General features: G+C 47.8%; 6 protein-coding genes across 6 annotated transcripts; 4 read left to right on the top strand and 2 right to left on the bottom strand.

The window, feature by feature from the left end:
* Positions 1-4,304: 4,304 nt before the first annotated feature.
* H6S33_007485 (uncharacterized protein) lies at positions 4,305-5,423 on the top strand (the record flags this gene model as incomplete). The annotated part of the gene is made up of 1 exon (XM_044838840.1): positions 4,305-5,423. One exon carries the CDS (start codon positions 4,305-4,307, stop codon positions 5,421-5,423), a length of 1,119 nt encoding a protein of 372 aa, XP_044689021.1.
* Positions 5,424-10,244: 4,821 nt separating this feature from the next.
* On the bottom strand, positions 10,245-12,452 carry H6S33_007484 (uncharacterized protein; the record flags this gene model as incomplete). Its single annotated transcript, XM_044838838.1, has 1 exon — positions 10,245-12,452. One exon carries the CDS (start codon positions 12,450-12,452, stop codon positions 10,245-10,247), a length of 2,208 nt encoding a protein of 735 aa, XP_044689020.1.
* A 2,526-nt stretch (positions 12,453-14,978) lies between these two features.
* H6S33_007483 (uncharacterized protein) lies at positions 14,979-15,757 on the top strand (the record flags this gene model as incomplete). The annotated part of the gene is made up of 5 exons (XM_044838837.1): positions 14,979-15,051; positions 15,182-15,263; positions 15,330-15,386; positions 15,483-15,599; positions 15,751-15,757. 5 exons carry the CDS (start codon positions 14,979-14,981, stop codon positions 15,755-15,757), a joined length of 336 nt encoding a protein of 111 aa, XP_044689019.1.
* Positions 15,758-17,290: 1,533 nt separating this feature from the next.
* H6S33_007482 (uncharacterized protein) lies at positions 17,291-17,548 on the top strand (the record flags this gene model as incomplete). Its single annotated transcript, XM_044838836.1, has 1 exon — positions 17,291-17,548. One exon carries the CDS (start codon positions 17,291-17,293, stop codon positions 17,546-17,548), a length of 258 nt encoding a protein of 85 aa, XP_044689018.1.
* Positions 17,549-18,945: 1,397 nt separating this feature from the next.
* H6S33_007481 (uncharacterized protein) lies at positions 18,946-19,334 on the bottom strand (the record flags this gene model as incomplete). Its single annotated transcript, XM_044838835.1, has 3 exons — positions 18,946-19,000; positions 19,058-19,143; positions 19,200-19,334. The coding sequence occupies 3 exons, from the start codon at positions 19,332-19,334 to the stop codon at positions 18,946-18,948; spliced, it is 276 nt and encodes a 91-aa protein (XP_044689017.1).
* Positions 19,335-21,720: 2,386 nt separating this feature from the next.
* H6S33_007480 (uncharacterized protein) lies at positions 21,721-24,351 on the top strand (the record flags this gene model as incomplete). Its single annotated transcript, XM_044838834.1, has 16 exons — positions 21,721-21,733; positions 21,782-21,855; positions 21,948-22,015; positions 22,079-22,104; positions 22,182-22,317; positions 22,630-22,671; positions 22,720-22,755; positions 22,827-22,841; positions 23,008-23,167; positions 23,227-23,271; positions 23,441-23,457; positions 23,511-23,555; positions 23,839-23,855; positions 23,935-24,064; positions 24,226-24,253; positions 24,310-24,351. 16 exons carry the CDS (start codon positions 21,721-21,723, stop codon positions 24,349-24,351), a joined length of 894 nt encoding a protein of 297 aa, XP_044689016.1.
* Positions 24,352-24,785: the final 434 nt, after the last annotated feature.

Raw genomic sequence — 24,785 nt, 5'->3', positions numbered from 1 at the left:
GAATCATAGACGTATGAGTAATAGAAAAACATGACTAATAAATACCAGAGAGAGAAAGAGTCAGAACCCGTGACTCATGATGACAAATGAGAATCCTCCAATACTATGAAATGTGCCGAGCGTACTATTTCAAGAGTGATGATAGTAGTGCTGTACTATAGAGGGTGCAGGCTCTGGCCTGCGGTAGTGATGCTTCATTGTCAGAGTCCCAGTGGTAATAACGGCCTTTGTACACCCGCAGGAAAAAAGTGAGGAAACAACGAGTGCAACCAATCAGAACCCTAATGAAAAAGTGAAAATGGAAACGAATAGAAGTAATATGACTACACAATGAGATACAGAATAGATACTACGGCCTCTGAACTATATTTACCACTTTTTATGACTTCCCTTGTTCTTTACTACTGCTGCAATTCTCTTTGGTATGCTGTCAATGATTTTATATACATTTTCCCAATCTAGCCTTTCCCACTCTTCCCTAGCTTGGGCTTCAATAACTTTTATGTTTTCATTAAGAGTAGCCTCTCTTCACTTTCCGGACTTGTCAAAAGGCATGGCTAGGGAATACTCGTGAGACTGTATTGCGGGTGTGGGGATGTCAAGTTAGACGCACTCGTTGTCACGCTACTCATTGTTTCCTCACTTTTTTCCTGCGGTTGTACATAGAATGATGACACGTCTAGTTAAACTAGACTGGAGATACCTTGAGCAAGCCCATTTTACTGCTACAGTTTATAGGTCGGATAGCAGCAACGGGCGTCCATGTAGCTGTTGTAGAAAATGTCCCTCAGAGATAAAAAATGAAAAACGGACGATTGAACCGAGATGTTGCTTCAGCTAATTGTGGTGGTAGTGGGGGGTCGAACACCATCAACTTGCGGCTCCTACTAGTTGTCAGGGTTAGGGGAAGAAACCCTGCGGGTTAAGCTTTCGTCGCGTCCCCCACTGATCATCCAAAACCCACCAACTTCTCGCGCGTTATTGCTATCTCAACTACAAAAAATCAGCTCCATCAAGGACGCTTAAACTAACAATCATCAGCTCTCAGCAATGTTCTCCTTCTTGTGAGCTCTCCCTGTGGCTGGCTGCATAAGATTCCTGCAGCACGAAAAGCGCTCCTATCACGTTGGTCGGTTTCAGATGGCAACGCATCGTGCAGGTAGTCACTTCGAAAACTGCATATCAGGAGGGTCATATTATTAGGACAGGACGGAACATGGCTTCGCTTGCTACTTTAACTGCGCGGGGAACACCCCGGAGAAGACTACTGTCCCTTCCATATGGCTGCTACACAATCTAGCAAGCTTAAAAGAACAGGCAGGTCCAGATTAACGCAAGGTCTTTTAAAGGAGCACTAGATCTCCGGGCCATCAACACCTCCTGGGACTATGGTTTTGGAGTTCTTGAGCCAACAGAATTCCGGCTGTGCGAGTTCGCTATCTCGAGTTATACTTCAAGCGGGTGTTTTAAGGCATGAATGGGCGTACACGCCTGATGGCTTGAAAGGCTAGGAGTATATATCCGCCAAGGCTCACGGTACTCCACAGCACACCCTGAAGTTTTTGTCACACTAGCGAACGAGACCCTGAGATATCTAAAATTCTTTTTAAACAGATACAAACAGGCTGCTATCCCTTGGATGTATGAGACAGTGGGAAAATCTCTCTCATGCATGAACGTCATGTGACCTTGAATTTGGGTGAGAAAACGTCCGGGTAAGCAGCTTTCTGCCTTTGTCGGTCTTGGGAATACTTAACGGTGCCATAAAGTTCGCAGTTCGCTGCCTTACTTCAGTCAATCATTTCCTGGATAAGCCACGCTAATGCATGAGAGAGATTTTCCCACTGTCCCATACATCCAAGGGATAGAGAGGAATTCTATCGTGGATACAAGAACTCCCTCGAATTCTACACCCAGTCGCTACGAGGTTAATTGGGGGTTGCCAAGCCTCGGGTCTTTCGAGTGATAACATATGATACGACCATCAACTATTCCCAATAGGGTATTTCAATATATGTTACTAAGCCATGAAAGAAGTCTCCAAATTTAAGCGAAGGAGAGCGAGCCGGAAGACTCCGCGCACAAGCTACGAGTACTTATGACGAACGCCGGTTGCGAGAGGTGTAACTGTGGTCGAAAATGTTCCTTCGTGAGTCAGTTGTATAAACGCTAGCAAGATAAGATAAAACTGACGGAATAGGTGTAGGTTGATTAATTTATAAAGATTCCAGCCGGGCCGATATGTAGTTGCCCCCGCTGAACGAAGAGATATCAACAAGAAAGATCCAGAGGACAAGTCAAATGACGATGATTTCCGCTTGGTGTTGAGCATTGACGCTGTGGTGGGAATCACTGCATAAAGTTGCGTAGGTAGTCGGTTGTAAGGGAAGAGGGGCAAAAATATGAAGGCAACCGACTATGTAGTACCAAAGACGCAAAGTCTCCGGGTCTCGAGACCCATAACAGGCCCTCCCACTATGATCTCACAAAATTGTGGAGAGTACGAACAAACTACAGCATGAGTGGGTGCGAAAAGAGATCACAGACTCTGATTGTAAGAAATGTTGTTCCAGGCCGTTCAGGGACTGGAGTACTTATTAACCTCAGTCGAGTAGACGAGGTCGAGTAGACGAGGTCGAGTAGACGAGGTCGAGGCAGCAAGATCTCTCCTTCTAGACAATTGTTTCGGAGCCTCGATAATTTGAACCTATTCTTAGAAATTACAACAAAACCGACTTTTTACGAGGCGATATTTCGACATATCTTCCTTTCCGAGTGATAGTGCATGACGCCAATCATGCCTAAACAGGTTGCACGTAGTATTTCTACTCTACCTACTATTAATAGAGTGTTTTGGCCAAAGATTTCGGAGATCGGGTGTAGCTAAAACACTCTAATAAGCTTACCATCTCAGAAACTTTGACTTACGGCCGCCCCACGGAGCCGAGCCCAATTCAAAATGGCATCGTCTTACCTCGCGCTCAGGGTATTTGGTTCTGGTCAAACTACATGTATCGATATTCCCCACTGTTTCACTCGCATCCCATCCTCCATCCCTTTTTTCTTTCAGAAAGAGGGGTGGAGGGGTGGGGTGGCTTGTCGTACCAGTGGTGAGCAATACTCCTGGATTTAGAACTTCCGGGTCCTGTGACGAGCACTTTTCCACTCCATAATTCTATTCATGCGTCCCCTCCTCTTACTGGGTAGTGTTCATACATAAGTCTAGCAGTGAGTGAGAAGTGGGGCCGGTACATATTGGGTTGTTCTCACGACGGCTTCTAGAGCCTGATCACTCACACTATTTTCCCAAACCCATAGGCCACATGGTGGGCGATACCGCGCCCTTGAATTTGGCCCATTTGGCCCTCCAAGGCGAGAACTGTGCTGGATAAATTAGGTTTAACTCGCTAGCTGATTGCAATACCCGGAGGTGACGTACCTACATGAACAAAACACCCCCGGGTTGCAAGCGAGCCCGAGTGAGGCGTCATGAGCCAAACGGACGCCAACGAGTAAATAAATATCCGCACCTGGCATAGTGCACACATTACCAAACCCAAAAAACCAAAATACCAACTCCGCTGCTGACTGTTCTAAGCAACGACAACATGCTAACGTCTTCTGCTGCATCAGATACTCATCTCCCCATAACTCTCGCCTTCTTCTTTTTCTTTGTCGATGACATTGTCTCCGGTGCGGAGGCGAGAGATCATGAAAATAATCACGCCGTGGCATCTATCATGGAATTTACAGTACGAATATTTAATGCCTCGTTCGATCGCTCCAGGGGCCAAGAACATCAAAGACGGCAGCATGCTATCTACGAAGTACAGTTTGGCTAGCTTCACTTGCTTCCACTTGAGTCAGTTAGAACTAGAACTCCCTCTATGGACTATTCGGTCACGATGATTTCTCCTCGCTTTTTATTCCCGCCCAAATCGAGGAGGGACGCAGACACGCCCCGTAGTCCAACCACGTAATGTCTACTTAATCATCGAATCTATCCAATTCCACGTCAGTTGCCCCTTCATCCCCACATGTCTATAAATCCTGGACTTTCCTTGTACGAATACACCCGTTTTTCTCTTCCCACAGCTCTCCAAAAACCCCCAACCAGTAGACCTCGCTGACTGAAAGAGAAAAGCCGTCAACCATAAAGCCTACAAAACTCGACTACTCTCCTTCACAGTTAGCTTCGGTCTTTTTTCCTCACACACTGACATTCACTCTTGCGAATGTCCCATCACCCCAAAAAGGTCTCAGAAAAGCTCTCCACTCTCCCGTGCACGTACCCACTTGAAACCATGGAGACCCTCGTCCCCCGTGATCCAACCATCACCACCATCACCACCTCCGTTCCAATCTCCTCCCCTACCTCCCTCTCTCCCGTTGATGACGACCACGTCAGGCCCAACCCCCGCTCTCCTAGCTTCTCTACCGATTTTCTTGAGCGGAACGCCGGGACAGACCTGCACCAGAGCCAGCCGCTCCGCGTCCATTCCCTTGTCCGCAAGCTCGGCAGTGCAGCCCTTGCCCAGAGCTCTGATGACGGGCACAGCTCTCGGTCAGTTGCCGGAAGCTCCGCGGCCCCCGATACCCCATTCGCCCTGCGCCCGGGTATTCTAGACCTCTCCGAAGACGAGGGTGAGCACGAGCCCGAGCCGCAGCAAGAGGTAGTTGTCACCGATGATGCCACTGATGGTCTCTCGGAGGTCGCCTCCGCAGTATCAGTCACTCCACCCACTGCGAAGATTCCAAAGAAGAGCACCTCCGCCTCCATCTTTGGTCCAAGTTCCTCTACCGCGGCCTACAGACCCGCATCCGCATCCGCGTCGGCATCGGCATCGGCATCGGCATCGGCATCGGCATCTGCATCTGCATCTGCATCTGTATCTGCATCCGCATCCGCATCCGCATCTACCCCGGTTGCCGCAGCTCAAGAGCCCGTTGTCCCAGCCCCCGATGCATCTGCGGCAATTGGGACAATGCCCGCCTTCCCACGCGGTATCGGCCCTGCCCCCGGTGAGACTGGGTTCAGCAGCAGCAGCACTAGGAACAAGCCCAAAACCAAGAAGTTCAATTTTATACGGCTTTTCAGGATCATGCCTGCGGCACCCCCTGATGCACCCGCTGCGATGTCGGCTGCTGAGAAGCGTGCCTTAGCCGCGAGGGAGCGTGAAGCCCGCATCAAGGAGGCCGAGGCTGAGAAAAGGAAGAAGGCCGCGACACCAACTGACATCGCGCCGTCAAAGAATCCCGCTGTCATCAGGAGCTTGAAGGAGGAGCTCTTGGGGAGGAAGAAGTCCCATTTGAGGGAGGCGAAGACTGAGTTGACCCTTGCCCAGAAGGACGTCGACTTGTTGATGGAGAGCATTGAGGAGTTGGAGGAGGAGCTTTCTGCTTCTGCTCCTGCTACTGCTTGAACGGTGTCGTAGTTGTGGATGGCGGGAGTGCCTATTCCTGGTGAATGGGGCTTTATATATAAGTTCTAAGTTCGTGTTATTACATGAACACTAATCAAACTAATGTCGATCGCGGTGGTGGGGAAGTATCGTTTCTTTATGCCGAGCTTTTTTCTTTTTTCTTTTTTCTTTTCATTTGCGGGGATACACTTTTTGTTATATCTTGTCAACTGCCTACCTTGCTTGTAGTGTATACACAGCGCCATTTAGCACAGTTTATGTATGGTCTGTGTATGATGCGGATATGCGGCGGGGTTTGAATATCCTTTACTATCTTTTAGCTTCCTGTTTTTCCCTTTTACCCTCTTTGGGAAAGATTGTTGTTCTCTTTATATGGTGCGTCTGACAGTTAGATAGGTAGATCTAGATGTGGTGGTGGATTTTTACTAGTGTGGACTATAATTGTGTATTAGGCGGCGATAAGCATGGAAATAAATACTGCAATTGCTTATTACGTTTATTTCCTACTGCTGGATTGAGCGGTGAAAATATAGTATTGGTGAGTTTGTTTCGATTGCACGACGATATTAACGAAAAAATAAAATGCAAACCACGATTCTCTCCCTACATCACACTGGGCAAACTTGGAATCTACGGGATCTACGTAGAGTGGATCATGAGACATCACTCGGTCTTGGCTACTCATGGCTTGGGTGTGGTATTGGACGACCGGGAAGTGCCAGATTACCAGACGTTGCAGAAATGGGGTCGTGTTGCTTGTTATTACGATCTATGGATGGCTTTAGAGATGGGATGGAAGCCTGCACACTCCTCACTCGCTCACCGCATCGCTCACTTTACTCATGCAAATTCGCAAATACTCCCGGTCGTTACACCACGAGCGAGTGTATCATGGGTCTGACGACTGACGGAACGTGGAAAACGGGACGTAGGAAATAGAATGTAAGGTGTTGGATTTAGGTTTATTACACTCGGGCGTACACAGTACTCTTTAAGCTTTCCGTGGAGCATGAGATATCTAGCTACATGTATCTTCTACTATTATTGCTATGTATGTATCTGCCCAACGACTGCTGCACTAAAGTCCAGTCGTATCTAGATCTACTACACTACTACTTGTCCGGTATAGTATTGAGCACAATCCTGGCCTGAAGCTCGATCTGGCCCGGATTATGGAGCTCAGGAGCTATATAGGCTCGGTCCTCAAGCTTCCATTATTATACCTGGGGGACAACGGATTTCATTTTTAAAGAGGGATTTTGGGGATCAATCTTGGTTGTCTTATCCTATCTCGCCATTATCAATTGCAACCCATTCCTAATAATTTATAAGGCTCGAGCTGGCTTGGGCAGCTCGTGGGGGTTGGGGGGTGTTCGGGGTGTTCGAGCCGAAAGTTCGAACTCAAGGCTCGTGCCCAACACTAAGCCGATAACATAGCCCATGAGCCAGCTCAAGCTTCTAGAGCTTACACTCGGCCTTACTTACCTGCAGCCAACTTCTCAATCGGATGCAGAGAGGCTGGGGATATAGCTCACAGGAGCGCCGCCAAAGAGCTATAGGCGGTCACGGTAAGCCAAAAAGAGCCATTCTTTTCATCCCCTCCTCGCAGCAGCCAGAAGACGACGAAAAAAACGGCCCCTAGTGAAGGGGCCAGGAGGAAGCCAAAGGGAGGGGGAGGGGGGACAACGAGAACAACAGGCACGGGGGGAAGGACTCCATGTAGTGATGGGCACGAGCCGAGCAGGCTCGAGCTCTCTTACCCACGAGCACACACCTAAAAGCTCCAGCCTAGGCTCAAACAACTCGAGCCTTTACCTCCAGCTCGAGTTCTTGGCCAGGCTCGTTCCCATCACTGATAGGGCGTAAAACGGAGGACGGGGAGCCGGAGGGGACGAAGAAGCCGAAGATAGGAACCAAATTTCTTTCACCGCCCCCTCGCAGCAGCCAGAAGGAGATGAAAAGCCGAAGGGGGCAGAAGAGAGCCAAAGGAACGAGGGAGAGAGCCAGCGAGAACCAAAAAAAGAGCCAAAAAGAAACAAGAGGGAGCCAAAGCCAAAGAACCAACACGAACCAAAGAGCCAAACCCAAAGAGCAAACGAAACCCAGCGAGAGCCAAAAAAACCCAAAAGAACCCCGAAGCCGAAAGAAAAAAGCCAAAAGGAAACCCCACAAACCAAAAAACCGAAAGAGAGAAAAAACCAAAACGCCCAAGATCCCAAAAAGCCAAAGAACCCAAAAAAAAAGCCAAACCCAAAAAAGAAGCCAAAACCCCAAAAAAGAAAGCCAAAAGGAACCAATTTTTTCATCACCCCCTCGCAGCAGCCAGGAAGACAATGAAAAAACGAAGCTGCCGAAGCACCCCTGAAAAAAAGGGCCACCCAGGGGACCCTTTGTTTTCAAGAGCCCATATACCTATTTCAATACCATTTTGAGCACCGACTAATTGAAACCCCCCACCAATCCCTCCCTGGAGGAGGAGGAAAGGATGAAGGATCCCAACTAGCAAGGCTAGGCAGGGGATGGGCTCTAAAGAGAAAGGAAGGGAGGTGAGGGGGAGACGGGCCTTATATAAGATTAGGATATTTTTTTTGACCGATGGCAAGATGAAGTGCCAAGGATTGAATGTGGGAGAGGGAGAGGGCTTAGGGTGTGGAGGTAGGCGTACGCGTACGTGTAGGTGGGCTGCGTTAGGAGGAGAGCGGGAGATACATAAATGCATGCGTTACATATATGTACTTTCGTGGATTGACACGGATGGAAGAGGCAACGAGTGATTCTGCTCGCAGGCCCCCAGAGCTCTGCTGGAAATACATCACTCGATACCTTTCATGATACCTCTCCATCAAGATATCCACCACCAACACTTTCCCTCCATCTCTCCAATGTCTTTACTCCAAGGCACTCATCCCCAATACCTCCCCATCCCAAGTCTTCCGCTCTGTGGCCGAATCCCCAACCATGCACAACACAAAACCTCCCGCGAGCAGAGACACAACCCCCCACCACCAACCACACGTACATGTAGGTTCTCCGCACCACCGCTAGCAACAGCCACCAGCTATTAGACGTTGAACCGCTGTAGTTGATAAAGGAATGCGTAGCTATAAGGAGATAGATGATTGATAGATTGGACGAAGGTACAGAACATCTAGAGAGCACAGTCAGTCACAACATGTATTCCACCCAACCCCATTCTACCCGCTCCAAATACTCGCCTACAGAGCACAAACATCACCGCACATACCCCACTACCACTATTTTACAATTAATAAAGTAATCAATCAATCAGTCACCACCACTGTTTGATTCCGCCTCTGCTCACATGACCGAGTGATAACTCATGACCGCCTCCGCCGCCCTCCCCGCCGCATACCGACCTGACACCATGAAATACTATCACCACATGTAGCATCCCCTATACTAGAAGACCACTATACCTGAAGCTGTGGTCAGGAAAATGGGGGACCAACACTGGCACCCACCACAGGTTCGGCGTCTATTTAAGGTTCTTTCCGCAACCGTAGGACGAATTTATACTTCTCCTGCTGTCTCGTGCCCAGCCTCATCCGTAAGTAAGGTTCGTGCCTTTCATTTGCTACAATGTCTCAGGCTAGCTGTTGGTGATCGAGGTCTTGCTATCTGGCGCCTGGAGGATGTAGGAAGATGAGAGTGGTGATGATTGCGTATTGGATTAAACTTTATAGGGTCTCAAAACTAACATATATGCTGCACCAATTACAACCACGTAGCCGTTGTAACATGTGTTAGCTCCTATTCCGCTAACCTTCCCGGAAAGTTACAGCCAACCACGAGAAGGCTGGGGGACGCAGCCTCTACTGTGCCCCAGGGGTCCCTGACTCAGAAACACTCAGCAGCACCCAAATTTCACATAATACAACGTCTGGATAAGATATATACGCATGATATACGCAGTCTCTGCGATAGAGTATTCGCTTTTTGAGACTTTCCGACAAACAATGGTGATTAAAGAACAAGCAACAGCTATCCATGGTGACTCTTGCCAATACTGTGATCTCCACCTTGTAGATTAGCATAAATACACTTGGCATCTTGGTGGCTAGTTTCGGTGTTGAGAAATGTGGATTGTATGGTCGTTGCATCACGTAAAGGAGTGAGGGACCTCTGGGTATATATCACTCTTCACTCTTCGCACCTCCCGCACTTCATAATTCCAAAATCCACTCGTAAATTAACTACCTATCCCCACTCCCCATCCCGCCCTCCCCCCTTTTCCCCACCCCTCCCCGCCATCCCAAGCCCACTAATCCCCCGCTCGATCCCAGCACCCCTATCCTCCCTATATAAAAGAAAAAGAAAAAGAAAAAGAAGAAAACCAGCTACAGCCCAACGAGGCAAAAGATAGAAGAAAAAGAATAATAATAATAAAAGAGTGTCAAGAATCGAAGTAAACAGAATGAGTGTAAGTGTAATCACGAATAAAGAAAAGAAAAAGAAGAATAGACATAAAGAAAAGAGTCAGAAAAAAGCCACAAAGCCCGCTAGCTCGCTGTCAGATGGTCAATACGATGAAGATATGAAAAGAATATAAGAGAAGTGAAAAAGAAAGAGGCTTATCAACAGCAGAAGTGAAGAATACAACGAAAGAAGAGATGGGGAGGGGGTATCAGCCTATACATGTCCTCCCGTGTAGGTACATAAAGGTAAGCGGCTTCTATCAAACAACTACATAACTATACTTACATACAAGAAAGACGCCCCGAAGCTATTCATACCATATCGATATCCCGCAAGTAAGAAAAAGAACTAAACCCACCCCATTTTCCACCCCAAATGCTTTCCCTACTGCCTCAGATTCAACCAGCTAAGATTATCCACATCCTGCCCTGGCTGCGGATCCCCCGCCTTGTTCACCGCCAAAGCCCTAACCTGCAACCTTGGACTATCCGGATACACACTGCTCGCGACCGGCCCCCTCCCCGCCGGCGCCGGTGGATACAGCCCTGGGCTATCCGGATACACACTACTCGCCACCATCGCTCTGCCAGGCGGATACAGCCCGGGACTATCCGGATACAAGCTACTGGTAACCTGTCCCCGCGCTTCGCACCCCTTCCCGCCGACCGGGCTCCATCCGCCGGGCCCATTGCACTCATGGTCGACCAGACTCTCCGGCACGCCGCTCGAATACTCACTCGCGCCCATCGACGACACCGACGCGCCACTGCTCCTGCGCTGGCCGGATGGCGAACTGACGCCCACGCCCGGATCCTGCAGCATCAATCCTTTCGACCCCGATCTCTGGAGGCTGCTAGATCCGCTGGCTTCGTGGTACGACATGACGCCCGAGGAAGGGGTGGCCAGGCCGCTTGCGGCCACGCCAACGCCCGGGCTGCGCAGGAACGGGTTCGGGTGGATCTGGCCCTCGCGGACGGGGGCGGCGCTCTTGAGTGTCGGGAAGGAGATGGAGAGGTCAGTGTATGTTGACGAGTGTGCCGAGTGCGCGTACGAGCGCTGCGGCATGGCGAGCTCGTTGCCCGAGAAGTACTTGCTCCAGCCAGAGCTGCGGGCGGGCATGTTTGGGTCGCCGGAGGGGAGGGCGGATGCGTGGTTTGATGAGATAACGCCCTGGCCGCCGATGGCGGTCACGATGGGCCCGTCGCGGGAGAAGGGCGGTTTTTCGATGTCTTTGGAGGCCCAGCTGTCGATTGCGGGGCGGGGGAAGCGCGGTGGGAGCGGGGCGGTGTCGGGATCTTCTTGCATGTAAGAGGTCCCGCGGTCTTGGAAGCTCATGCGGCGGGCGCCGCCGAGTTTGGCGTTTTTCTGCTTGCGGCGGCGTTTTATGAGGACCAGTGCGATGCCGAGGGCGGCGATGATGCCGAGGATGACGCCGAGGACGATGAATAGGATCTGGACTGTTGACAGCCCGGTGGAGTCTGAGCTCGCTGCAATTGTTGTGGTCGAGGATTCGGTGGTGGACGTGCCGGTGGGCAGCGGGGAGGTGCTTGTAGAGGAGGTACTCGGGTTGGCCGAGAAAGTCGAGATGGACTTCTCGTTCTCGTCGCTGGTGACGCCAAAGAGCTCCGTCGTGTTCTTCCACGAGTTTGTGCGGGCGTCAAAGACGGCGAGCGGGTACGAGTCGTCGGCCGGGCTGATCACCACCATGTCCCCCTCATACGCCACCGACACGCCATCCATCGTCAGCGTCGGCGCCAGCGTATCATTATAGCTCGGCCAATTCGACGCCGTCAGCGCGGACGCGGCGGCCGACGTCTCCTGCCTCCCCCGCACCCTCGTCGCCGCATCCGCCTCCTTCACCAGCAACTGCGTGACCCCCGTCGGCCCCGTCGTCAGGTCAAACGTATACAGCATCCTACTCCCATCATCGCCATTCATCAGACTCACGCCCGCCTTCCCCTTCGCCGGCAGGCCCGACGCCAAGCTCATTTCCAGCGCCGCCCACCCGCTCCCCGGCGTGAACGTCCGCAGCCCCCTATTATTCTCGTCACCGCCGACAATAAGCGCGGCGCCATCGCCCCATGGTAGTACCAGCGGGGCAAGCAGCGGATCGGCGGCGGGGATAGATGTGATTTCGTGTGGTGCGGCGGTTGCGATGAGGTATGTGTTTGCGGAGGGCGTCTGTGTGTCTGGCCATGTGGTGCCCGAGAAGACGATGATCTGCTGGCTTGTTTCCAGGAACGTAGCGCCATGATTTGTCAAATTATACGTGACAGCCACAGGGAGCCCTATTGTCTCCCACTTCTTGTCGTTGAAGAGGTAGCGCTGCAAGCCCATGAAGCCGTTTGCAGGGATCGCGGAGGCATTGGAGGTTGTGCCGCCGACAATGTAGAGTGCTTCTTGCGCGGTGTTTTTGTGTGCGTGGACGCACTCGGAGCCGACTGTGTTGATGTTTGTGGGGAGTGTCTGCCATTCGGCGCCGCTGGTGAGGGAGATGGATTGGAAGGCGGTGGAGGAGTAGGCGTAGAGGGTGTCGTTGAAGATTGTCGAACAGTGGGTGCCGAGTTGGGTTTCGGGCTTGGGGAGCGACATGGCCGGTCGTTATAGACTGGTTTGTCTTGAGGTAAGCAAGCAGATATTAGAGCGACAGCAGCGCTCAGGGCCACAGATGGGAGGGGGTCCTTTGGCCCTTGACTGCGTATATTGTTTTGTACTTCTTGGTTGTTATTGGCTGGTATATAGACGGTTGGATGGTATTGACGGTAGGAGTAGCAATTGTGGTTGTGGTAGTAGCTATCAGTAGCAGTGAGTGCAAGCTAGAATAGAGTGCCCGCCTCGCAATGGGGCATAAAGGAGTTGCACCCTCGCTCACTCGCTCACCCACGCTCTCTCTCTCTCTCTCTCTCTTCTAAACCCGTCTCTGTCTCTGTCTGTCTCTGTCTCTGGCACAGCTTGGTTGCAATAGGCCTGGACAGCAGGTGTGTAATTGGAAGCTATGTTTCACGCTTGCCTCATTGACCTGCATAAGAACGAAAGAAAAAGAAAATAAAAGTAAGTCTAATGTCGATGTCGAGTAGTAGTAGCCTAGCCGCGTTGGAGAAAAGCCTAATAAACTGAGACACTTACCTAAGTCAACCCAACCAAGATAAACCGGCTACAAGGTAGACGTGAAAAAATCAAAACAATCCCACGATCAAGATCAAGATCCTACTGGAGTCAGAAAAAAAACCGTTCAGGAAAGGCGGGTGAGTAGGAGGAGGGGGGGTGTGGGGGGGAGAAAGGAGTTTGTAGTAGGAGAATGGCCAAGCAGTAGTAGGACTACTCGCTCAATCGATCGATGAAAGAGGAGGGGGGAACTGCGATCCTACAAACGAGGGAGGGAAGAAGGGGTGTATAGCGAAGGGTAAAAACATTATGGACGGGGATGTTTTCGGGGGGCACGGCAGTCGACTCGCAGTGAGCTACAACATACATATACTCGCTCCCGCCTACGGCGAGGAGCGAGTACTAATGTACAGTACGACAAAGGGACGAGGCAGAAGGAGAAGGAAGGTAGTAAGTAAAGTAAGGAAGTAAGGAAGTAAGGGAAGGGTAGATCTTAATAGGCAGTGCAGTGGAAACTACTAACCAGTATAAAACCGATAAATGACTGAAGAGAGCTGGTGGACTGATTGCGAGATATCGCGGTGGATCAGTAAAGACAATAAGGCCGAAGGAAAAGAAGGCTGAAATCCTTACAGTTTGTTTCTTGAGTTACGTCCGAAATGAATAAAATAAAATAAAAAGAGTGACAAGTGACACCAGCACGGAGATAGAGGCGAGAACGAGAAGGACAGACAAGTAAAAAGATAAGAGAACGGAAATATAGAGTGATAATACTTCCTTCTCGCGGAAAGAATGTCAGTGTGCGCAGACGGGTGTACAGAAACGTCAGAAACAGAAAGAAAGGTTGGAAAAGAAGAGTCGAAGGGTTCACGAGACCCTTCCAGCAGTAGCAGCAGCAGCAGCAGCAATAACCCAGCAAGCAGCAATTACCAGCATCCAGCCAAAGTAAAGGAGAGCGAATTGATTTACCATACCCTAGAGTAACTACTCTAAAGTACTTGTCTACCACTCTCTCCCACTGGCCACCGCTATATCACATCACGGCGCAGAGGGGCATAGTTTCGCTGGTACCTGACGCTTTCCCCTGTCAACAGGGAAATCTGAGACATGGTAAATCCCAGTCTCCTTCCCCATCGGGAATCAATCCAAGGATGCGGCAGCTACCCTTCCTGGCCAATACTTGTATTCAACGGATGGGGTCCGATACAACCATCATCGCTTGTTCCTGCATCTGTGAGCGTCTGGCCAAACACTGCACTCGTTCAAAGGGTCCTTGGAGGAAGCAATACAAACAACAATTCCCCACCGCCAGCGAACCAGAGCGTCTTGTTGACGCCGTATTCGTGTTAATTGTATCGCCGCCTAGCGTTGCAAGCTTCAGATAACACCTTCGTTTCTTTTTACCTTTTTTTCTCTCTCTTTCTCTTGCTCTCTATTGCTTGCATATTGTTCTATTTGCGGCGCAGTTCGGGATCTCGCTTCTGTACCTGCAGCACCGTTCGATCAGTAGCGTGGTTTTTCGCCCTTTCGCCCTTCTGCCCTTCCTTCCTCCAGCACTAGCGAACCAACCAAGATATAAAGCCAGTAGGTGAAAAACAACAAAACGGCAGCTAAATGTCCTCCCCGGCTATTATAAAGATAGAATCGGACCAGTCCTGTCTTGTCGCTCTTTTCTAACGTTACCTCCCCCCATCGATCCCATGCACATCCTTTCGCAATCCATTCCCGAACCCTTTCTCAGCCCTGTAAAATATCATACCTGCCATCCGCGCGACCCTAGGCATTACCCTTATTCATAACTACTATAACCTCCACCTAACTAGCCCGACCATCTAATAGGGGAAACATGATCGAAATCTTACACTTTCTAGACCTTCATGGGCCATTCCCTCCACTCGTCATCTAAACGCCTTAGACGCCCTCTCTCCATCCATAACCCTCATTGCACCAACAACCCGTTCCAATCTGCCGTTATAAAGTTTCTTCAACGGGCACCCTTGAAGCCGCGCTACGATGGTGCGACACGCCCGCCCCCTCCCCCCTCTTGCCCAGCAACCGGACTCGCATCAGACAGCCACGCGTACTTGTGGGTTAGTTAGTGTCTGTCTGATATATATCCCCCTCCTCTCCTTCGACTTCTACCTTCACTTCGGCCTCATGAGCCGAGAGGTGTCAGTGCGCGCCGTTTTGTTTTGTTTTTGTTTGGGGGGAGACAGACCCAGAGGGTCGGGCAGGACGAGGGGTGGAAACCGATTCGTGGGACATAACTACGGAGAGGTGGAAGCTGTTTTATAACTTGTATGGATCGACCACTTGGTAGGTAGGTGAGTTTTAACACGTAACTAACTATTCGAGAACTGGTAGTTTACTCGAAGCTATGGTGTTGCAGATAAACCTCTGCTCTCCTTTACTTGCGAGCAGGTATGCTGCGAAGCTGGATCCCAGTCGGCTCTCGCCAAAACCTTCTGGTTTTAAAGATCACAGATGATCACTCGGGAAACTAACTACCTCGGCAAGCCCAAGCGCTGTCAACAAACAAACACATGAGCAATGGCCGGCGTGTAGTCAAACAATGTTTTCCTCAGCATTTAAATTAGAGTGGCAATCGTACCTGATGCTTGGAATTGTTTTGGGGTAAGTACCTGGTTGGGGCCGTCTTCTCCAATTTATTTTCGGCCAGATATAGGCACATCTCAATTTATACCCCCCATTTTGACTTAGTGTTCCTAGTCATTGTGCGTGTAAAGTTTAAATCTGATCCCACAAATTGATTCTTTTTCACTAGAACATAGTTTGCTCATGGAGTGGCCTGGTGTATGAAAACCTATAGACCAAAATTAGATTGGGGTTTTGGCATCTAGTGTTGAGCTTATGTTTGCACACCCAACAGTACGTCGGATTCCGCCTTAAAACTGGGAATTCTATGGCAGCCCTGTTCCTTGGTTTTGCTGCGGTCATCAGCCTGGGTTTGAATACCCTAGCAGGCAGATTGGAATTCGATTCGAAGGGGGGATCGTCGGGACACGCCAATCCTGCTGCAATATTTTCTGCCGGACCCAACCTACCTCCACAACTTTTAACTGATTAATTTTATATGTTTTTGCCCTCTCCTCGCTTCGTGCTGGAGGCTTGGGATATACTAACTGGAGTTGTTGCTTCCCTCACAAAGCTCCAGTTCAAGTAGAAGAGAGCCCAAGTCAGTAGATCACCTAGTATGAGTATTAGTCTCAACTAACATCTTTCATTTCTCGGCAATTACAGAGCTCCTTGTGAAAAATATGGTAACTAGGGTCTAGCTATAGTCTGATATATAATTAATAGCTACCAGTTAACCATATCTACTATTTAGCTTGCAAGCGCATCAATGAATACCTCAAGTATTTGGCGTCGGAAAGGGGGTAGCAAGTTCGTACGTGCATTACCCCCTCTTCAGTAGAAGTCCTGTCGAGTGAACCGTTTGATGCCTTAAAGTCCCGGTATGATTGATTGATTGATAATTCATTAATTTTGTGATTCGTGCCCTGGTGAACGATAACTGAAATAATACCAAGTCTGCTGTCCCTTTTTCAGAAGTTTAGCCCTCAGTTTGTCAGCCCAGAACTAGTGTCCATACGGGGATTCTTGGGCTTTCGGTCGCTCTAAGAGTTTTAGGTCATCCTCAACTCTTGAACCACGCATTCAAACACTTTGTTAAATGTGCAAGGTTTCCCTGCATTTTCCGAAAGGCTAAGCAGGCAATTAAATTGCCACAGTCTTCATGTATAGGTTACCATGGAGTGTTTCTATCGATCTACTGTTCCGGCAACTCTCTAACGAAATTTGATTTGTCAATGCTTTCAAATCAAAGAGCACTATAAGAAAACCGAAGAGACACCCTCATAAAGCTCGCCTCCTCTAGCATTGTACTCCAGAGCCATGCACCTTAAACTCTCCGGTAGGCCATGCTCCTCTCCGAATTTAGGCCCAATTATTCGCGTCCAAATAGACGCTCTGAAAGAGTTTCCCACAATAGAGATATCAACAGATCCACGAGTAGCCCACAATAAAATCGACTGGTGTTGACCATAAATGACTATCTTCCATTTGCCTATTATAAACAGCAAACGGATATCTCCAAGGATCCGGATCCATCGACTGCTAGAACTATCTACTGCTATATTCTTTCAGCCCCTGCATAATGCTTTCTTGAAAAATCCACAACGGCATACATATCTTGGTACATACCTCCATCTTGAATGCCGTGCCGATTCTTATATAATGTGCAACCTCCGTCAGAAGCAATCCCACATCAAAAGGAAGACCATATCTGTATAACACAAGTAACAATGACAGCACTGCGCGCCCAGATGATTATGCTAAAAGCACAAAGGGAGTACCTACAAACTAGCTACGACGAGGTTGCATCTGAACTTAAAAACCTCGCTTCCGCTGAGCTTGAGGGCTCCTCCCAGAAAGATGCAGCATGGATGAGGCTACTTTTGGAACAGGTCAAGTTAGTGTCGGAGATGTTGGATATTGATGCTGAAATTAAGTGTGTGGAGTTTGAACTGAGAACGGAACCAGAGCAGGGTGAGGATTGGTGATATAGAGGTGCTGAGAATTCAAAAGAGTTTATGATGGAAATTAAAGTATGGCTTTTAGAGGTTGATGAACCGAGCTTTGGGATGCTGTGAGTGATAAGAGAGCCGAAATCTTGTTATGAGTGGAGAAATAGGTTAATAGTGGACAGGTAAACAAATTTCAGACAGGTAAACGAATTGCAGACAGTCAGATGAACCAGAGCATCTCTCATCTATATATGGCAAAAAAGCAGACTTCGAAAACATTCGAACAGATACGTGAGCACACTTTGTTATAGTCCTACTACAAAGCTAAAACCTATCGAGTGCTTAACGAATACATCCATGAAGTTAACAGCCACTTGCTATAGCTGCGAACAATAAATGAATTACCAATCAATCAACAGCCACTCAATTAATACCTTGATATAAATCACGCACCAAAGAAGAAGCCAGGGGGGAGGGATTTTTTTTCCTTTTTTTTTTTTTTTCTTTCAGTTTAATTCATTAATTAAGAGAAAAAGGATGTAAAACACGGGATAAAAAATGACAGAAGATGGAAAGAAACCGCTGAGGTCAGTTCCCTGCTTGCTCTCTAAGACGCTGAAATGATAAAAATAAATTAAACAGCTTAGTGTTATGGTCAAAATCATAGCTTGTTCCCAGATGAGAGCCTAAGGCCACTACCTGACAAGCCCTTTAATTATTAAACAGCCTACCTGTAACCCCTAGGCATATCAAATGAAAATGCAACCATGAATACTGTGATCAAACTGCTGTCCTTGAGCCTAGGACTCTCTTAGGTACATGTATTCTAACTTTTTTGGAACGGTTATATTATTGTTACTTCATGTAATCACACACTATCACTCGTACCGCATCACTGAAGATATCTCGATAGACTAATGAAATTTGGATCTTTTCAACCTTATATAGTCCTCAACTACTACACTACATTGAAAATTAAATACCGTACAACGGGGGACTAGTCAAAGATTTACCGTTTCCGACAGCAGATACATTTCAACACACCCTCGGCCTGTGAAATTAACAGTGATTTGGTTTCGGGACTTATGATCCTAGATATTCTTGACTCATATTATTAGCTCCAAAACAAAACAGATGGTTAAACACATACACATACACATATACACACACATCCAAATCCGGTAAGCTATAGTTGGCAGGGGCATCCAGTGCTTGTAAAACGCGAAAACCAGTAACTTATTTATCATCTGACGAGAGAGCTCGTTTGAGAAGAGCTACCATTGTGGATAACACTCATAGTACATGGACCAAATATCGGCAATCAAATAGATATCATTATTTATCTAGATCTTTCATTCATGATCAACACAAGAAAGAAATATGGCGCCGCATTTTCATTGTGCGAGGTGCCGAAGAACTAGGAGATATGGCGTTTAGCCCATAGAAATCCTATTACAAGTCCCATCCTCATCGACATGAACATTTAATCTAACACACCGTCAGCAACAGCCCTTCCTAAGCAATACGCAAGAAATATCACCCTACCTCTCGGGCCTGTAATCCAGCGTCATCATGCTACCCTTCCCAAGTACCCTATGCCCACTCGGCAGATCATTCTTTGAGAATGTAGACTCCACTTAATCTCAGCTCATCACGTACACTACACAGCAGAGAGGCGTAAACTTACGGCTTCAGAGGCGGCCCCATCAACGACCTTCTTGCCCAAGAGCTTCGCCTCCCAGTGTTCCTTCATGCTGCCACTGTTCTGAGCGGCCTGCTCGTCTCTGAGGTTGTTGAATTCGCGTTGTTGTTCGTCTGACATTTTGAAGTTGTTTAGTTGAGCTTTGTAGTTTGGTTGAGTTTGGGCTTGAGCTGTGGTTAGTGGGGTTAAGTAGAGCTGTTGACGTGTACGTCATCGTGAGCCGCATTACATACCGGTTTGTACACGTGAACTGAAACATTGAAAATCAATCATCTGATGGCTATACTTGGAATACACACAGTATGAGAGGAATAAGCCAATCGCTAGAATCAAAAAGTTTCTCATTATTACTGGTAGCTATCGAGTGCACATGTACAGCTAGGTGCTGATGTCTGCGGTTTGACCAGTATGTAGGGTAACTTCGTGTCCAGGTACATACAACCGCGGTGATATGTACATGGTAAATACTATCACGTGTGTTATCCGTACCTTCACTTGTGGTGTTCGCGTAGATTTATCTAAATACAAAAATAGAACCCTTATAGACCAGTCTGCCCATCAGCGAGCGCGAGCGTTGCCCCTTATTCTGCCCGCTCCCCTGAGGATGCAACGGTTGCTACCCACCAAATTTTGGGTGAACGCTCGCTGATGGGCAGACTGGTCTATACATAGGCGGGCAGTACAGGTAGCAGGCGGGCAGTAGTAGGACTTGTAGGTGTGTGCGGGTGACGGTTTGTGACCGCACCCGCTAGTAGTTCTGAAGGCGAACCATAGGCCCTACCACACACTGACTGTGTCTGAAGCTGTTGACACAGTTTCATTTGAGCACACTACTACAGTACAATCTCGCTATAAGGATATGGAAATGTGACAATTTTGCATCCCAAAATATCCTTATAGGCGATTTATCCTTATAAGAAGTGCCCAGCTCACCCACACAATCCCTGTCGGGACCAAAGTTGAATCATACGTATATCCTTATAGGCCGAATATCCTTATAGAAAATATCCTTATAACGAGATTGTACTGTAGTATAACTCTAATCGCGCATCTATCATATAAAAATTTGAAAAAAACGATATTTACGCACCAACTATCACTCGGTTTAGCGACTCATGTATGGTTATCGGCCGATGGAAGCGTTACATACAGCCAGAATTCCATGTGGAAGATCGATAGCTTCTGTTTTTTTACGAAAACATTGTTGTTTCATCGGTCTTCAGAGCCTTCATGACATACTACTAGCAGGCAGTCCGACCCCATGCGTCCGTTCCTCGAGCTCGGGTCTTTGGTTTTCAACCAAGCGCTGTCTAATGGATTGAATGATCAGTAATTATCCCCCGAAATATGCAATAGGTATTGTGTAAAATACATACACATTAGAGCGTATTTGCCAACCGTCAATTTCAACTATTGACACTTCAAACTTGACAGTTTCGGGAGGCAAAATTGACAGTTCCCCGCAGTGGCCAAAATCGATCTGGCTAACGGTATGACAGAATAAACCCCGAAAACCAGACAACCCATCACGCTACCTGTGAAGTACGCTATTGGAACTGAAAATTCATACCCATGATACTAGCTTCGGTAGTAACAAAACTGGGTACTTGTGATCCTCCTGGTATATCTCACAGCACGCCGCCCCACCGAAATTCAAAATTAACAGCCCCGGTTGCCATTTCGGAGCCCCACAATTTGTAAATTCTTGAAATTGACGGTTGGCAAATACGCTCTATTCGCCTATCCATATTCTTCATTTATTTATCTGTGTATTCGCCTCCTCTCAAGCTCACTCATCGTTCCCCCCTTCGTTCACCACCTTCGTGGTCATCAATATAGGCCTCACTAACAATAAATACTATTAGTCAGATATCCCCTTACTTTCTGTGTTTTCCCGGATCGGGGCCCGGCTTCGGGGCCTTGCTGCCCTCGAGACCAACATTATCGTAGAGGGCTGCGTGGAAATAATGAATCATTTCGGGACATCAACCCGACCCTAGGGCTAGATAAAGACTTGTAAGTCTTATAGTCTTAAGAGACCGTTCGAGTGCGTCGATAAACCCCCACACTCCCCCCACTCCCCCACTACCCCCGCAACTACCGAATGAACCGGACAGGCTTATCGATATCAGGGCTTACTCAGGCTACTGCAGTCACTCATCTCATCTCAAATGAGCTGATACAATGCCAACTATCATATCATCCCGATCCTAGCTCATCTGAATGGGCTTGCCTTATCAATCGGAACCTAGATCCCATGATCCGGGTGTATATACTCGCGCTGCCGGATTGAAACCGCTCAGACAGAAAAGGTAATTGATCTGAATAATGCAAAAACGTGAGCTCTTATTGGCTGCCAGATCACTCGCCACAGTTCTTTGAGCGGCTTCAAACCGGCCGCGCGAGTACGTAACCCCGCAAATGGGGTTGGCTTTAGTGCTCGGGTAATCTTAAGCCCTTATTGGCTCGGCGTATAGAGCGCGCGCAGTTTAGGATACCGCCATATATGCATATATCAAGTACGAAAACTTAAAATCCTTCATTCTACACTTGTTTAACCAAAGTAGCCTCTAGTAACACACTCGATAACATCCACACACTCCCGGGAGACAGGAATAGAAGCTATGATGTCAAGCATGCGGTATCACTCGTGATTTCTCATACAAATAGACCCCGATAGGCATATAGGCAGATATACAGCCACAATCTTCAAAACTGACACGTTCATAATAGACGATAAGTCACATAATGAGGCTTCTCCTATCATATATACTCTGGTCTAAGGATAAACGAACGACGAAGTATGAAACACCCACGATACTTTAGGCCAAGCCTTTATTCTGATTTAATAATGATATCAATAGTAGGAACTCACAAGCTAGGTCGCCAGGTCGGTGTGGGACAGCACGCTTTCCTCGTATTCACCATCAGACAGCAGACCAGTCTAGTTGATCACCCCGTCAGCAGATATCGAGCCCTTTGAAAATGCACTTTCACATGGTACAGCAGCAAATCTACCATCCATAGTCGTCAACTCTATAATCTACGGTTCACGGGAGAATATGAGGCCACCAGTAAGACCGCTTGCTTCAGATAAGAATGAGTCTGCTTTTGTCCTATATGATATTAATGTGGCGATCTTTTGAGGGGGGTATAGTACATTGGTCAGGGCTGACGAACAAGTAAGCATACCCAGTTTTCTCCAGAAAGTATAGAAAGGAGTTTTAAATTATCCTGGTCCTCTGGAAAAGAATAAACCGGTTATATAAATTGGATTTCAACCAGGCCTTAAATATAAATGCTGGGGTGGTGGGGATTTATCCATCTAGACCGATGCCGTTGCTATCCATCTCTTAAAGTTCCGCATTTCGGTATGATCCATCCAACTAGTGGATTGGCCACTGAATACCGATAGCGGTTCCGACCGATATCGGCTTAGTTTTCAATTCGCCGGATGGTACTTCTGCACCCCTTGCTGCTGGCGAATCGCTACTAACATATATAGCAACCGGCAAAAGGCACACACTAGTAGTTCTTCCAGGTTATGCTGGAACATGAATCTGATTCAACTGATCATCCACGGTTGGGCTGGCCATGCGGATTGGCAACCAGGGTATCAATCAAGCGGTTAGTACATACATACTCTGTTTTCCGCCCTGGGTACATGTAACAACATTATGTCTCTGTATAGTGAATTTTGCTGTTTGAGCAGAACGTGTTACATTGAAAGGCAATGATACGTTCGTGAAGTAAATTTTCGAAAAGGTGTGTCTCGGTTATTGATTATGTCCAGGATTAAATCGCCTGAATTGCGTGTGCGCTCGGCCGGGATCCGGTTAGGTAAATCCGATTTTCCCGCCTGCTGGAACAGTGGGTTGCAGATGATTAAGGGGCACGGATATCTCGCACTCGGTAGTTTGGGGTGGAATCAGCAACAGAAACATGCGCCCTGGGTATTCTTCCAACAGTGCAACAGTCCTTTCGGGAACGCGTACTTACTCCACTATCTTAGGCACATCTTTCGAGTGAGAAGTTCAGGCTGGTGGGAATGAAACATGTGATTTCGGAAGAAAAATACAAGTGCGACATTATTCACTTATATACACAACTCTTATTTGGTGGCTGACGTGCTACTTTTCGCTTTGACTTTATTCTGATCTCTTTTCGCCGATTGGAATTTGACGTTGACTGGCATTCAAGAATTTATTTACTTCTGTGCCACACAGATTCATGTTTCCTGCAGGTCTGTATCCCTCCTGCAGCCTTGTTGAGATAGCTAATGTTGTGTTCTTGGAGATGTTCCTCGGGCACTGTGATAGCAATTGGTGGAAGGTTGCCAGGGTATATCTAATGCGGGTCCCTTGCTGTTTCGGTGAGTCCTCGACCCGAGTGATAAGTTGTGATGTGCTTCTCTATAGGTTTCACAAGCTGCGTGACACGATATGACTTCAATCTCATACCTAAGCTTTTTTCTGTAACACACGAAGTTATTCCATGCATTTGATAGAGGCGTTACCCGTGGGCCGTGAGAACTGGTTGGCTAAATACCTCAAACAATGGTATTAAACATATACATCACATATACATGTAACCGGCGATTCAAAGCAGTCAGCTTTTAAATAAGCCATAAAACCAATCTCCGTATGGCCTTCCAGATCTTGCTTGCATGATTGTACATATGCAGTGGGTAAAGTTATATAATATATTGCTAACTCATCAGTATCAATGATGATTACATCCACACCGATAGACGTGCTTCCGCTCCTCGGAATAGGGGGACCTCGGTCAAAAACATTTTGCTTAACCTATCGGGCCACCCAAAGATGTTACGTCCAATTCAATGCCCCGGGGTTTCGACTACAATTTATAATCCCTAGGAATCTGCCGGAGAAAAGGGGTCAAAATTGCCGTCTCAGTGCTAAACTTACTCTACACCCACCTCTACACCCCAGCTATATAGTTGGTCAAAAGAATTGGTTTACATACCAACAGAAGTACAATGAAACTCCAGCCCTTATGGCATAGCCAATGGTATTAAGGTGAGTTTTGAGTAGACCTCACTAATGAAAATATTTCACGGGATAACTATCGGTAGACATTTGATTTATTTGATGTCAAACGCTTTCGACATAGCTAGGCCTATAAAAAAAACTTGTAACTCTGGGCATTTTTTTCGATTTATCTACCGACGTCTCCCATGGCCATCCAGAATTCGGCTCGGATTTTCGCATCGCATGCTTGATTTGCTTAAAGTCCTATTCTACAGGCAGGAAGATACATCCGGCGATGCAGAAGCGATGCTCTCGATGGCGATGATTTACAATTTGCCACCGCGGAAGGTCTCGATTTTCAGAATTCGATGTAACTTCCCCTTTTCATAACTACTAAAGTACATAGTATTATACTTATTCATAACAAATCGATCTTCGATCGCGCGCGGCACTTGTGAGACTTCATTGGACCATATCCTCGTGGCTTTACAATGGCATGGTCCGGGATCTACTTCCATTAGGTGATCAAAAACGTGGTGGAGATTTGAGTTTGAAGATCTGTTTATCAGTCTAGTTATAA

The sequence above is a fragment of the Morchella sextelata genome, assembly GCF_020137385.1.
Source record: "Morchella sextelata strain SCLS chromosome Unknown scls_23, whole genome shotgun sequence".
In the NCBI taxonomy this organism is placed as follows: domain Eukaryota; kingdom Fungi; phylum Ascomycota; class Pezizomycetes; order Pezizales; family Morchellaceae; genus Morchella; species Morchella sextelata.
The sequence above is the reverse complement of the archived record's forward strand: the minus strand, read 5'-3'. Positions and strand labels throughout refer to the sequence as shown.